The 11188-nt window shown below is 45.1% G+C and overlaps 2 protein-coding genes across 2 annotated transcripts; both read right to left on the bottom strand.

Annotated features, from left to right (window-relative positions):
* Positions 1-917: 917 nt before the first annotated feature.
* On the bottom strand, positions 918-5884 carry LOC119555707 (indole-3-acetaldehyde oxidase). The gene is made up of 8 exons (XM_037867374.1): positions 5679-5884; positions 5507-5610; positions 4898-5052; positions 4099-4836; positions 3796-4029; positions 2647-3738; positions 1882-2590; positions 918-1826 (listed from the first exon to the last, which is right to left on the bottom strand). Exons 2-8 carry the CDS (start codon positions 5544-5546, stop codon positions 1027-1029), a joined length of 3768 nt encoding a protein of 1255 aa, XP_037723302.1. The 5' UTR covers positions 5547-5610; positions 5679-5884; the 3' UTR covers positions 918-1026.
* An 849-nt stretch (positions 5885-6733) lies between these two features.
* LOC119552964 (indole-3-acetaldehyde oxidase) lies at positions 6734-10951 on the bottom strand. The gene is made up of 7 exons (XM_037862963.1): positions 10848-10951; positions 10638-10792; positions 9838-10578; positions 9549-9782; positions 8400-9491; positions 7634-8342; positions 6734-7575 (listed from the first exon to the last, which is right to left on the bottom strand). Exons 1-7 carry the CDS (start codon positions 10885-10887, stop codon positions 6776-6778), a joined length of 3771 nt encoding a protein of 1256 aa, XP_037718891.1. The 5' UTR covers positions 10888-10951; the 3' UTR covers positions 6734-6775.
* Between the last annotated feature and the right edge of the window lie 237 nt (positions 10952-11188).

An 11188-nucleotide genomic window follows, 5' to 3' on the forward strand; every position in this document is an offset into this window, starting at 1 on the left:
GGGTTCGAGTAGTTTAAAGTGCCATCTAGAGCAAACACTAAGCGAAATTTGTAACTGTGCAAACTTAAACTATTTTACCATTTGGTATTTTAGCAATTTAATTGAAGAATACATCAAATCAAAAATAATGTTAATTGGTAGTTTAACATTTCTCAGATATTAGATAAGTCATGTAAAAGTGAATGAAATCACACTTAAAAAACATCTTGAAACCACTAGACACAAATTTGGGTAATTTTTTTTTAATGCAAAAAAAGTTTATATTTTATTCAGATTATAGAAATATTGCAGACTGCTATAAAAGACACGTAAGAGTGATAAACCTTTGACAATATTTACCACCCTGATTTGTTTATCAATTTAATCGTTATAAAAATTCACTTTAATTGATAAGATATGTTTGACTTTGATTTGTTTATGCCTAACCGAAGTAAACACTATCAAGTCGATCGTGTCGCGGCAATGGTAAGGATGCGCTGAGGATAAGCTAACGTGGTTAGCTGCTAGTTGAGATAGTTTATTACGAGCTCCATTCCCAGAGGTAGGAAGTAGAACCGCGGAGTAATGAGGTGCGTTGATAACTGATTTATTCTTCATTCACTGAAGTTTAGTGTAATGTTTAGTGAAATAAGCTATATTCTAAAGAAGGTCAGGTTATGATTATAGTAGCAGTTTGCGCAGTTGGCTCGACTGACACTGCAAAATGTGCTGACTGCATTGGAGGGTCAGTGTGCCGTTGAGTCGGTGAGACGGTGAGTTAGTGAGACATATATGTAATATGCTGATCAGCAATTATCATCTGCAGTGGGTGCTACTGAGCGCCTGGTACTGTTCCCAACTTGGCTACTGCTTGATTTGTTGGGTGTGGTCATGTTGAGCACCTTTGGGTACGAACAGATTGCATTTTGAAAAACAAACTCAGTGCAAGTTTTGAATTTATTTGTGTAATGATTATAATACATAATATAAAAGATATACCAAACAAGTGTATAAAAGATGTACAAGAACCCACACAATATTGAAGATTTACTTAAGTCTAAAGCTGGCTGCTTCATGTCCAGCATTGACCACCAAAGTTTCCGGAGTGGTGGGAGCTCCCAGACGGACCCACTCCCGGGGAAGTCCCGCATCCTGGCGGGCTGACTCCAGGGCCTGTCGTAGAGCGAAGACCACGCTGACAGCCAGACAGCAGGGTGGTTCTCCAGTGGCCTTCGACCGCATGAATCCTGCTCCAGTGGGATTCGGTTTCTGGATGAGTTCAATGCGAAAATCTATGGGGATATCCTTGGCACCCGGTGGCTTGTAGTTCCAGGTGCGATTGGTGAGCAGGCGACCTGTTGCTCGATCGTACACCAACTGCTCACTCATCCAGTAACCCAGACACATCACAAAAGCTCCTTCGACCTGTCCAATGTCTATATACGGACTCAAACTCTCTCCAGCATCCTCCAGGATATCCACACGTTTGATCTGACTGTTTCCAGTAAGCACATCCAGCTCTATTTCGGTTAAAGCCAGACCATAAACATGATAGTTCTGCATATCGCCCTGTTTGTAGTGATCAGAGGCGATTAGGTTGATGGACTTGGCATAGGCTGCTCCCACAGTCTCCACCCAAGAGGCGTCCTTCTTCTTCACCGGCTCCAAGCGAGTGTTCAAAGTATCGCAGGCCTTACGAACGGCGTAGCACAGACTTTCGCTACCCACAGCTCCTCCAGTGACCATGGAATTGGCCCCGTTAATGGTATCAGAAGATTCCACCTTGATATAGCTTAAATCGATTCCCAGGGTGTAGGCAGCCACCTGAGCCACTTTTGTGTTCATGCCTGAAAATAAGTTATAGGTAATTTAAAAGTGAACATACCTATAGAAGACCCTTACCCTGTCCCATTTCAATGCCTCCATGGGTAACCACCACGGTTCCATCCACATGATAAATGGCCACTGTAGCCGGGTACTGTCCAAAGTAGAAAATGGGATAGTCCATCACTGCCAGGCCGAGGCCTCGTTTCGTCCAGCGATTCTTGGCATTATGGGTTTCAATCTCCTGCTTTCTCTGCTTATACTCCCTGGACTCCAGGAATTGGGGAAGCAATTCGGATATCTTATTGCCCGCCGGAATGTTTGCCAGTCGCACTTCAGCTGGATCCTTCTGGACTTCAAAAGCCACATGCTCTATGATATTCTCCATCATGGCAATACCCTCTACAGATCCCGGAGCCCGACACCAAGTGGAACTGGGGGCATCTGTGAGCACAGCATTGCCATTGTTCTTGAAGTTATCTCCAGTGAGGTCGTAGCAATTGGTGGCCGTAAAGGTGGAGTGACCCTCGATGGGACTTTCGTTGGGACTCCAGCCAGCGTCCTCATAGAAATCGTTGTTCAAGCCCACAATCTTGCCATTGGACTTAACGTGGCATTGATAGTCGGAGCGACAAGCCCACCGCTTGCCATTGCAATCCATCATGGACTCCAAGGATTGGACGAAGCGAACCGGACGATTCAGCTTATGAGCAGCTAAGGAGGCGGCACACGCCACCTGGTTGCCACGGGATATCTTTGATCCATAGCCACCGCCCAATCTGCGTACCTGGATGGGATGACCAGGTTAATGAAATGATATAATAATACTAATGTTACACCTACCTGAAGCTGAACATCCTTGACCTTAACCTGCAGCATATGAGCAATCACAGACTGGGTGTGGTCCATCCACTGGGTGGCCGAGAAGACCTTGAGTCCATCCTCGAAGGGAATCGCCACCGTGGTTTGGGGCTCCATGGTGAAGTGATACTGCAGACCCATTTCGAAGATGCCCCGCACCTCTTTATCAGGTTGATCCGAGAACTTGATCTTCTTTGAGTCAGATTTGGATACAGGAATAATTCTTGATGGATCTGGAGTTGGAGACGCAAACACATCTCCCAAGCTGGGCATCAATTTAAAGTCGGAGCTGGGATTGCTGTAGCTGATCTTCACCAGCTTCGTAGCCCGTTGAGCCTGGTCAGCAGTTAGAGCTACAATTACTCCCGCTGGCTGTTCGGAGTAACGCACCAATCCCGAGCAGAAAATTTCCTCCGCCTCGTAACCAAAACTGGGCTCACAAAAGGTATTCGTTCCGGGAAGATCCTTCGCACTGTAGAAAGCCACCACTCCAGGTTCCTTGAGAGCTTCCGAGGCATCAATCTGGTCAATGGTGGCTCCCACTTTTGTGGCACCCACGAAGGCGCAGTGTAGACTATTGGAAGTGGTCAAGACATCGTTCATGTAGGTGGCTTCTCCCGAGCACTGAATCATGCCCTCCACCTTCTCCACCGCCTGGGTGACGGGGTAGTTCTTCTTCTGGGTCTGGAAGACTTGCATCCCAGAGGAGAGGGGCCGCTGCAGGATCTGGCCTCCACTTCGGAACTTCTCCCCCACCTCCGCATCGGGAGCGTGTTTCAGGAGGAACTTGTAGAACAGTCCACAGGCCAACTTGGAGCGGTAGACGGGACTGGCATCCGGGAGCACTTCATCGGGCTTAATCAGGTCCTCCAGTTTGTTGAATGTCTGCTCTACCAGATTTGATTCGTAGGGATTCTGACCCACCAGCAGTTTTTCAATGGCTGAAGCGTGGGTAAAGTCTGGTCGGATTCCACCGAAGCAAATTCGAGCCGACTTCACTTTGGAATCGGTTTCCAATTCTAGGAGAAAAGCAGCGTTTACATAAGCATGGGCATTCTGGGCACGAGGCATGATCTGTTGAGGGGGATTATATTATTGAAAATAAACAAAGTAGCTAAAATTTAATATTACCTTATAGGAGTCGTATATGTACTTATCCTTGGGATAGACTGGAAGAATGAATGCTTTGAGCACCAGCTTCCTATCATTTGTGCTTAGATATTCCGACAGGGACATTTCCTTCTCTTCAGTGGCGTTTTTCGCAGCCAGCACCTTAACATCCAAAGCCTCGAAGGATATAAAGATATCCGAAGGGAATTCAGGATGTTGCTTCTTAATAGAAATATTTCCCGCCAAAGTACCGGACTGTCAAGAGAAGAAATGAGAAATAATATTCCAGTAATAATACTTTTACCAATAAAACAGTAAACTTACATTTCGCACTGGAACGTTAGCAATCAGGTCGATGTGACTCCACAGGACGTCCAAGTACTCAAAGCCTGGTTGCTTGGAAGTAGTGCGAAGGATCTCCATGGTCTGGGAGAGACTCAGATTGGCTCCCAGTTTTAATTGCTGCCCTTCAAGGCTGTGCTGATGCAGTTCATCCACTCCGTGCACATCGATAAAGTGCTTGATGTCGGGGGATCTTCGGTAGACTCCATGAGCTGTATTGCCAGCCACTAGCATGAACTCATCCGAATCCTTAACCTTATCGAGGGCCTCAAAAAGTTCCGTAAGATTCTTGGGCCAGTGCCACTGACTTCCATCTTCGTAGACCAAAGTGGATGGCAGACGGCAGCTGCCACTGCAGGCTTGTCCCGTCTTCGGGCAGTTTCGAGGCTTCAGATCCTCGATATCCGCACACTCGGCAGGAATCCCAATATTGCTGTCCACGGCAAAGGACTTCATGGCATCCAGAATGGGACGATAGCCAGTGCATCGGCAGATATTTCCTCCAAAGGAGTTCTCCACCTCCGACATGCTGACCTTGCCATCGTTTTGCTGCAGTAAACCATACATATTCATCACGAATCCAGGGGAACAGAAGCCGCACTGGGTGCCATTCATCTTGGCCAGCCGCTTCTGGATGGGATTGTAGCCGGTGCGCTGGTTACCCAATCCCTCGGCTGTCACGATCTCCAGCTGGGCACAGGTATTCAGCAGGGTGAGGCACTAGAAAGGGGAAGGTCATTAGCGATCGATTCGAACTGGTGGGGACTGCATCTTTCCAAACCGAATTGACTGCCCAACTGCGCTTTCCATCGCGAACCACGCAAATGCAGGCGCCACATCCTCCCTCTTGACACATAAATTTGGTGGCCGTAAGTTGGGCATGTTCCCGGATAAATGTGTTCAGGGTTATATCAGGAGGAAGATTACTTAGATTCACTGTGAAATAAACGAGGTATTGGGGGAGATGAGTAAGGCTCGTGCACAAAAAAGTATACATATTTAATTACAGAAACCTGTATTTAAGCTCGTAAGAAACAATAAACAATGGGCATAGCATTTGCACTCTAATTTTGTTACCCGTTATTAGAAACCGAAATATATGTAATTTCTTTTTAACTTTATTCGAGCTGCACAACCACTTCATTTTGTGGATCTAGCGGAACTAATGATATGCATATGGTTTAAAAGTCGAAGCGTCACAACGTTCAGAAAGTAAACACCTCCTGTAATGACCTGTTTACCCTAACTATAGAACTTTTAAGATTACCTATAAGTTAGGAAATCAAACACGTTATTATCAGAATTTACAAGTTGAAGTCTTATCTTTTGATTACTTCATTGATTTTTAGGGCACTGGGTCTTAATCGATACCTTGATTATTTTCACTCACCTGCATAGGGCACCCCGTTGATTAAGAATTTCGTAGTCATTCTGCCAGATTTCTCAACAATAACAGGGCAACAACAATTTAAATGTCAGCTGCTGAAGTGTTTTCTATAAATAATTCAATTAGTTTAGTGACTGTGGCAGTGGTTTTCCATTATTTTCCATTTGCTGCTCACTTTTGGCTCCGGTCGCTGCGAGTGCCGTTGCTCAACTGATCGAAAAGTCGCGTCTTCTGTTCGTTTTTTCGTTTTTTAGATTGCGATTTCCTCGGCTGCCGTAAACAAACAAAAGTTAGTTTCGACACACAAACTCACATGAACACTCCGAGTGAGCTAACAACGATTTGAGTAGATTTTCAAGCTTGACGATCGACGTTAATTGCAGATTGTGTGGACTGGTTGCTCCCCAAATAAAAAAACCTCTGCCTGCAAAAAATTAAGAAAACAATATAAAAAACTGCCGGCGTCGAATTTTGCTTGTTGCTTTGCGGTCCAATTCGTCCGCAAATTTTTGGCAGCCGACAAGTAGTCACGATATTTGCGAAAATAGGTAAAAAAGGGGGCTTACTTTCGGCATTAGAAGACCATGAGTACCCTACTAATATGAAGATAAGTATGTTATAAATAGTTCTATTGATTTAAAATTAATACAAAATTCAAAAGCATACTATTGGTTTTTGTTCTCTTTTTTCTATGTTACTCCAAAAAAACTAATACTATTCAGTTTTAGGGTATTAAAAGCTACAACGCTAATGCTTCTGTTGATTATGCGAATAATTTTACTGGTCATTAGATGACTATTCAAAATAGACAGGCTCGCTAATCTGCTTTTAATTTTCGTCAAACACCATAAAAACAATAATTAACAGGGAAACCAAATCACGTGTACGCTAAAAATAAAAAAAGAGTGCAAGAAAACATAGAGAATGAGTTAGCCGGCCGGCAAAAAATATTTGTATATGTATGTTTTTACTCTCCCGTTCTCTAAGCTTTCAAAACAAATAAATAATCTACAAAAAAAGCTTTGCCTGATAAATAACTTCAAGCAAAAACTAGACCATCAAGCTTTCGAATGATATTCCAATACAATGTAGAAATATTAGTTTAAAGCACTTGTGAAGATAAGAATTTCTGTGCTTCTTCAAGACATATTAGTTTATGTAATTAAAAATTTTTATCATGATTCATGAAAACATTCTTTGGAGTTTATTTAGGGGCTTGAATATACATACATTCATTTGATTGTTAGGTTATATTATAATTATAGAACAGATCTATTTCATTTTGAATTCCGCAACTTGATGGCCTGCATTTAGCAGCAAGGTCTCTGGAGTTGTGGGAGCCCCCAGGCGAAGCCATTCCCGAGGAAGTCCTGCATCCTGACGGGCTGATTGGAGGGCCTGTTGCAAAGCGAATATTACACTGACAGCAAGACAGCAAGGTGGTTCGCCAGTGGCCTTTGAACCCATGAATCCCGAACCACTGGGACGAGGATTGTGGACCAGCTCCACTCGGAAATCAATGGGAATATCCTTGGCCCCCAGTGGCTTGTAGTTCCAGGTGCGGTTGGTCAAAAGTCGCCCATTATCACCCTCGTAGATGAGCAGTTCACTCAACCAGTAGCCGAGGCCCATCACAAAGGCACCCTCCACCTGACCGACATCAATCCAGGGACTCAGACTCTCCCCAGCATCTTCGAGGATGTCCACCCTCCTGATCAAAATGTTCCCGGTTAGAACATCCATCTCCACTTCAGAAAGAGCCAGTCCCAGCACATGGTAGTTCTGCATATCCCCGGTTTTATAGTGATCCGAGGCGATCAGGTTGATCAGCTGGGCATTGGCCGCCTCAACGGTCTCCACCCAAGTGGCCCTGGCCTTCTTGACCGGCTTCAAACGGGCGTTTAGAGTCTCGCAGATCTTGCGAACCGCATAGCAGACACTCTCACTTCCGATGGCATAACCAGTGACCATGGAGTTGGCCCCATTGATGCTGTCCGATGACTCTACTTTCACGTAGCTCAAATCGATTCCCAGAGTATAGGCCGCCACTTGAGCTATCTTCGTGTTCATACCTATATAGAAGACCCTTTTAAACCCTTTAAGAACCTTTTTGAATACTCTTTAACATACCCTGACCCATTTCTATACCTCCATGGGTGACCACAACAGTGCCGTCCACATGGTATATGGTCACTGTGGCTGGAAACTGTCCTATGTAGATGACCGGGAAGTTCATTACGGCCAAACCCAATCCTCGTTTTTTCCAACGATTAGAAGAATTAAAGGCATCGATCTCCTTTCTACGTTCATAATACTCCCTCGATTTAAGGAATTCCGGGAGAACAGTTGCCATCTTACTCTTTTTGCTAATGTTGGCCAGTCGCACCTCAGCAGGATCCTTCTGGATTTCAAAAGCCACATGCTCTATGATATTCTCCATCATGGCAATGCCCTCCACAGAGCCCGGAGCACGACACCAAGTGGAACTAGGGGCATCTGTGAGGACGGCATGTCCAGATAACTTAAAGTTACTATCCGTGAACTCATAGCAGTTGGCTGCTGTAAAAGTGGAATGTCCCTGCACAGGACTTTCATTCGCATTCCAACCAGCATCCTCATAAAAATCATTGGACAGTCCGACAATCCTGCCATTGTTTTTAACATGACACTGGTATTCGGATCGACAAGCCCACCGTTTTCCATTGCAATCCATCATGGACTCCAGAGTTTGGACAAACCGAACAGGACGATTCAACTTGTGAGCAGCCAAGGCGGCGGCACAGGCCACCTGGTTTCCCCGAGAAATCTTGCAGCCATAGCCTCCTCCCAATCGGCGAACCTGTAATGAAGATTACTCAATGAATAAAGCTTTATTCACAAAAATAGTCTTTATTACCTGTAGCTGAACATCCTTGGCCTTCATTCCGAGTGTATGGGCAATTACAGACTGCGTTTGATCAATCCATTGGGTGGCCGAAAAGACTTTAAGACCATCTTCAAAGGGAATTATCACAGTTGTTTGGGGCTCCATGGTGAAGTGATACTGCAGACCCATTTCGAAAATGCCCCTCACCTCTAAGTCCGGCTTGTCAGAGAATTTTACTTGCTGCAACTTGGAAATTGCCAAGGGCAGAATGCGAGATGGATCTGGAGTTTCCGCGGCGAACACATCCCCCAAGGTCGGCATCAACTTGAAGTCTGAGCTGGGATTGCTGTAGCTGATCTTCACCAGCTTCGTGGCCCTTTGAGCCTGGTCAGCAGTTAAAGCCACTATTACTCCCGCTGGCTGTTCGGAGTAACGCACCAATCCTGAACAGAAGATCTCCTCCGCTTCGTAACCAAAACTGGGCTCACAAAAGGTATTCGTTCCGGGAATGTCCTTCGCAGTGTAGAAGGCCACCACTCCAGGATGCTGAAGAGCTTCAGAGGCATCGATCTGGTCAATGGTGGCTCCCACTTTCGTAGCCCCCACGAAGGCGCAGTAAACGGAGTTGGAAGTGGTCAGGGTGTCGTTCATGTAGGTGGCCTCTCCGGAGCACTGGATCATGCCCTCCAGCTTCTGTACCGCCTGGGTTACCGGGTAGGTCTGCTTCTGGGTCTGGAAGAGCTGCAGTCCCGAGGAGAGGGGCCGCTGGAGCAGCTCGCCTCCGCTCTTGAACTTCCCACTGACCTCCGAATCGGGGGCGTGTTTCAGGAGAAACCTGTAGAGCAAGCCACAGGCCAACTTTGATCGATAGGCGGGACTGGCATCGGGCAATACTTCATCCGGTTTAATCAAGTTCTCCAACTTGGTAAATGCCTGCTCCACCAGATTGGATTCATAGGGACTGTGACCCACCATCAGTTCTTCAATGTCCGTGGCATGGGTGAAATCTGGTCTTATTCCTCCAAAGCATACGCGTGCGGACTTCACCTTGGAATCGGTATCTAGTTCTAGTAGAAAAGCGGCATTCACATAGGCATGGGCATTCTGGGCACGAGGCATGATCTTTCGAGAAAACAATTTTTACTTAAAAAATGATTATAAACTTCTTCTAACTATTACCTTGTAGGAGTCATAAATATACTTATCCTTGGGGTAGGAAGGCAATACAAATGCCTTAAGCAGAATTTTTCTATCAGAGTCTCCCAAAAACTCCTCTAGAGACATTACCACTTCGTCATTGATTCCCATCATGGCAACCACTTTCACATCTAGAGCTTCAAAGGATATGAATATGTCCGATGGAAATTCGGGATGTTGTTTCTTAGTCGAGATATTACCCGCTAAGGTGCCAGACTAAAATTTAAAGTATTTAAATGGCATTACAAATAATTTACTTTACTTCACTTACATTTCGTACGGGAACATTGGCAACCAGATCGATATGGTTCCACAGGACTTCAAGATACTCAAAACCAGATTGTTTGGAAGTAGTCCTTAATATTTCCATGGCTTCGGTCAAACTGAGATTAGCTCCCAGTGTCAACTTATCTCTATCAGAACTATACTGATGCAGATCTTCCACACTGTTTACATCGATGAAGTGCTTGATATCTGGAGATCTTCTGTAAACACCATGAGCCGTATTACCTCCAACCAGCATGAACTCTTCCGAATCCTGGATATTATCCAACGCCTCAAGCAACTCGTCCAGGTTATTAGGCCAATACCACTGGGATCCATCTTCGTAGATCAGCTTAGATTGGCGACAGCTACCTTTGCAAGCTTTTCCTGTCTTTGGACAGTTTCGAGCCCTGAGATTTAGATCCTCAATGTCAACGCACTCCTTTGGAACTTCAATATTGCTGTCCACCGCAAAAGACTTCATTGCATCTAGAATCGGACGATATCCAGTGCATCGGCATATATTCCCCCCAAAGGAGTTCTCCACCTCCTCCATGGTCACCCTGCCGCCATGCTGCTCCATCAGCCCGTACATGTTCATCACGAATCCCGGCGAGCAAAAGCCGCACTGGGTGCCATTCATCTTGGCCAGCCGCTTCTGAATCGGATGGTAGCCACTCAGCTGGTTGCCCAGACCCTCGCAGGTAGTGATCTCCAGCTGGGCACAGGTATTCAGCAGCTTGAGGCACTGAAAATCGATGGGAGAGGTAGTTAGTGCTGGAATGATCTGGCTGCCCTTTGACCCACTGAATTCACGGTCCAGGTGCTTTTGCCATCGCTAACTGCACAACAGCAGGCTCCACATCCTCCCTCCAGGCACATGAACTTCGTGGCCGTCAGTTGGGCGTGTTCCCTTATAAAAGTATTCAATGTTATGTCCGGCGGGAGGTCACTTAGGTTCACTGAGATATGAGAAACAATAAAAAGGATCTAGTAAGGACTTGAATACACTATTACCCGTATATGGTTGTCCATTTATGGTAAATGTTGTTGCCATTTTAGTTTAATTTGTATTTTATTTATTAAACAGCTTAAAAGCTTTGATTGCTACCGCGATCTCCACTCAACTGGCAGTTTCTAGTTGAGAACCTTCTAATATTAGAATTTACCATCTATACGCTAATTCAATATTTGCCTTTGTCCACCTCTAAATAAAGAGTAATTGCTAAAAAATCGTTTTAAATTGCATTTTCCCGCTTTAGTGATTTCATTCAACCAAATTGTTGCCATTTTTCGATTTTATTGCGCTGCAATTTTCATTATTTGATATACCGATTAGCAGAGGTAACTAATTCCAT

This window comes from Drosophila subpulchrella, chromosome 3R, assembly GCF_014743375.2.
Source record: "Drosophila subpulchrella strain 33 F10 #4 breed RU33 chromosome 3R, RU_Dsub_v1.1 Primary Assembly, whole genome shotgun sequence".
NCBI classification, from domain to species: domain Eukaryota; kingdom Metazoa; phylum Arthropoda; class Insecta; order Diptera; family Drosophilidae; genus Drosophila; species Drosophila subpulchrella.

Bases quoted from the DNA above. Each gene is read 5' to 3' on its own strand.
- LOC119552964 (XM_037862963.1), bottom strand. From the start codon at position 10,887: ATGGCAACAACATTTACCATAAATGGACAACCATATACGG. The intron at 9,492-9,548 runs GTAATAGTTAGA...TTTTCTCGAAAG, and splicing joins ATATTTATGACTCCTACAAG to ATCATGCCTCGTGCCCAGAA. The intron at 7,576-7,633 runs GTATGTTAAAGA...TCTTCTATATAG, and splicing joins AGGTATAGAAATGGGTCAGG to GTATGAACACGAAGATAGCT.
- LOC119555707 (XM_037867374.1), bottom strand. From the start codon at position 5,546: ATGACTACGAAATTCTTAATCAACGGGGTGCCCTATGCAG. The intron at 4,030-4,098 runs GTAAGTTTACTG...TTCTCTTGACAG, and splicing joins CTAACGTTCCAGTGCGAAAT to TCCGGTACTTTGGCGGGAAA. The intron at 3,739-3,795 runs GTAATATTAAAT...CCCCCTCAACAG, and splicing joins ACATATACGACTCCTATAAG to ATCATGCCTCGTGCCCAGAA.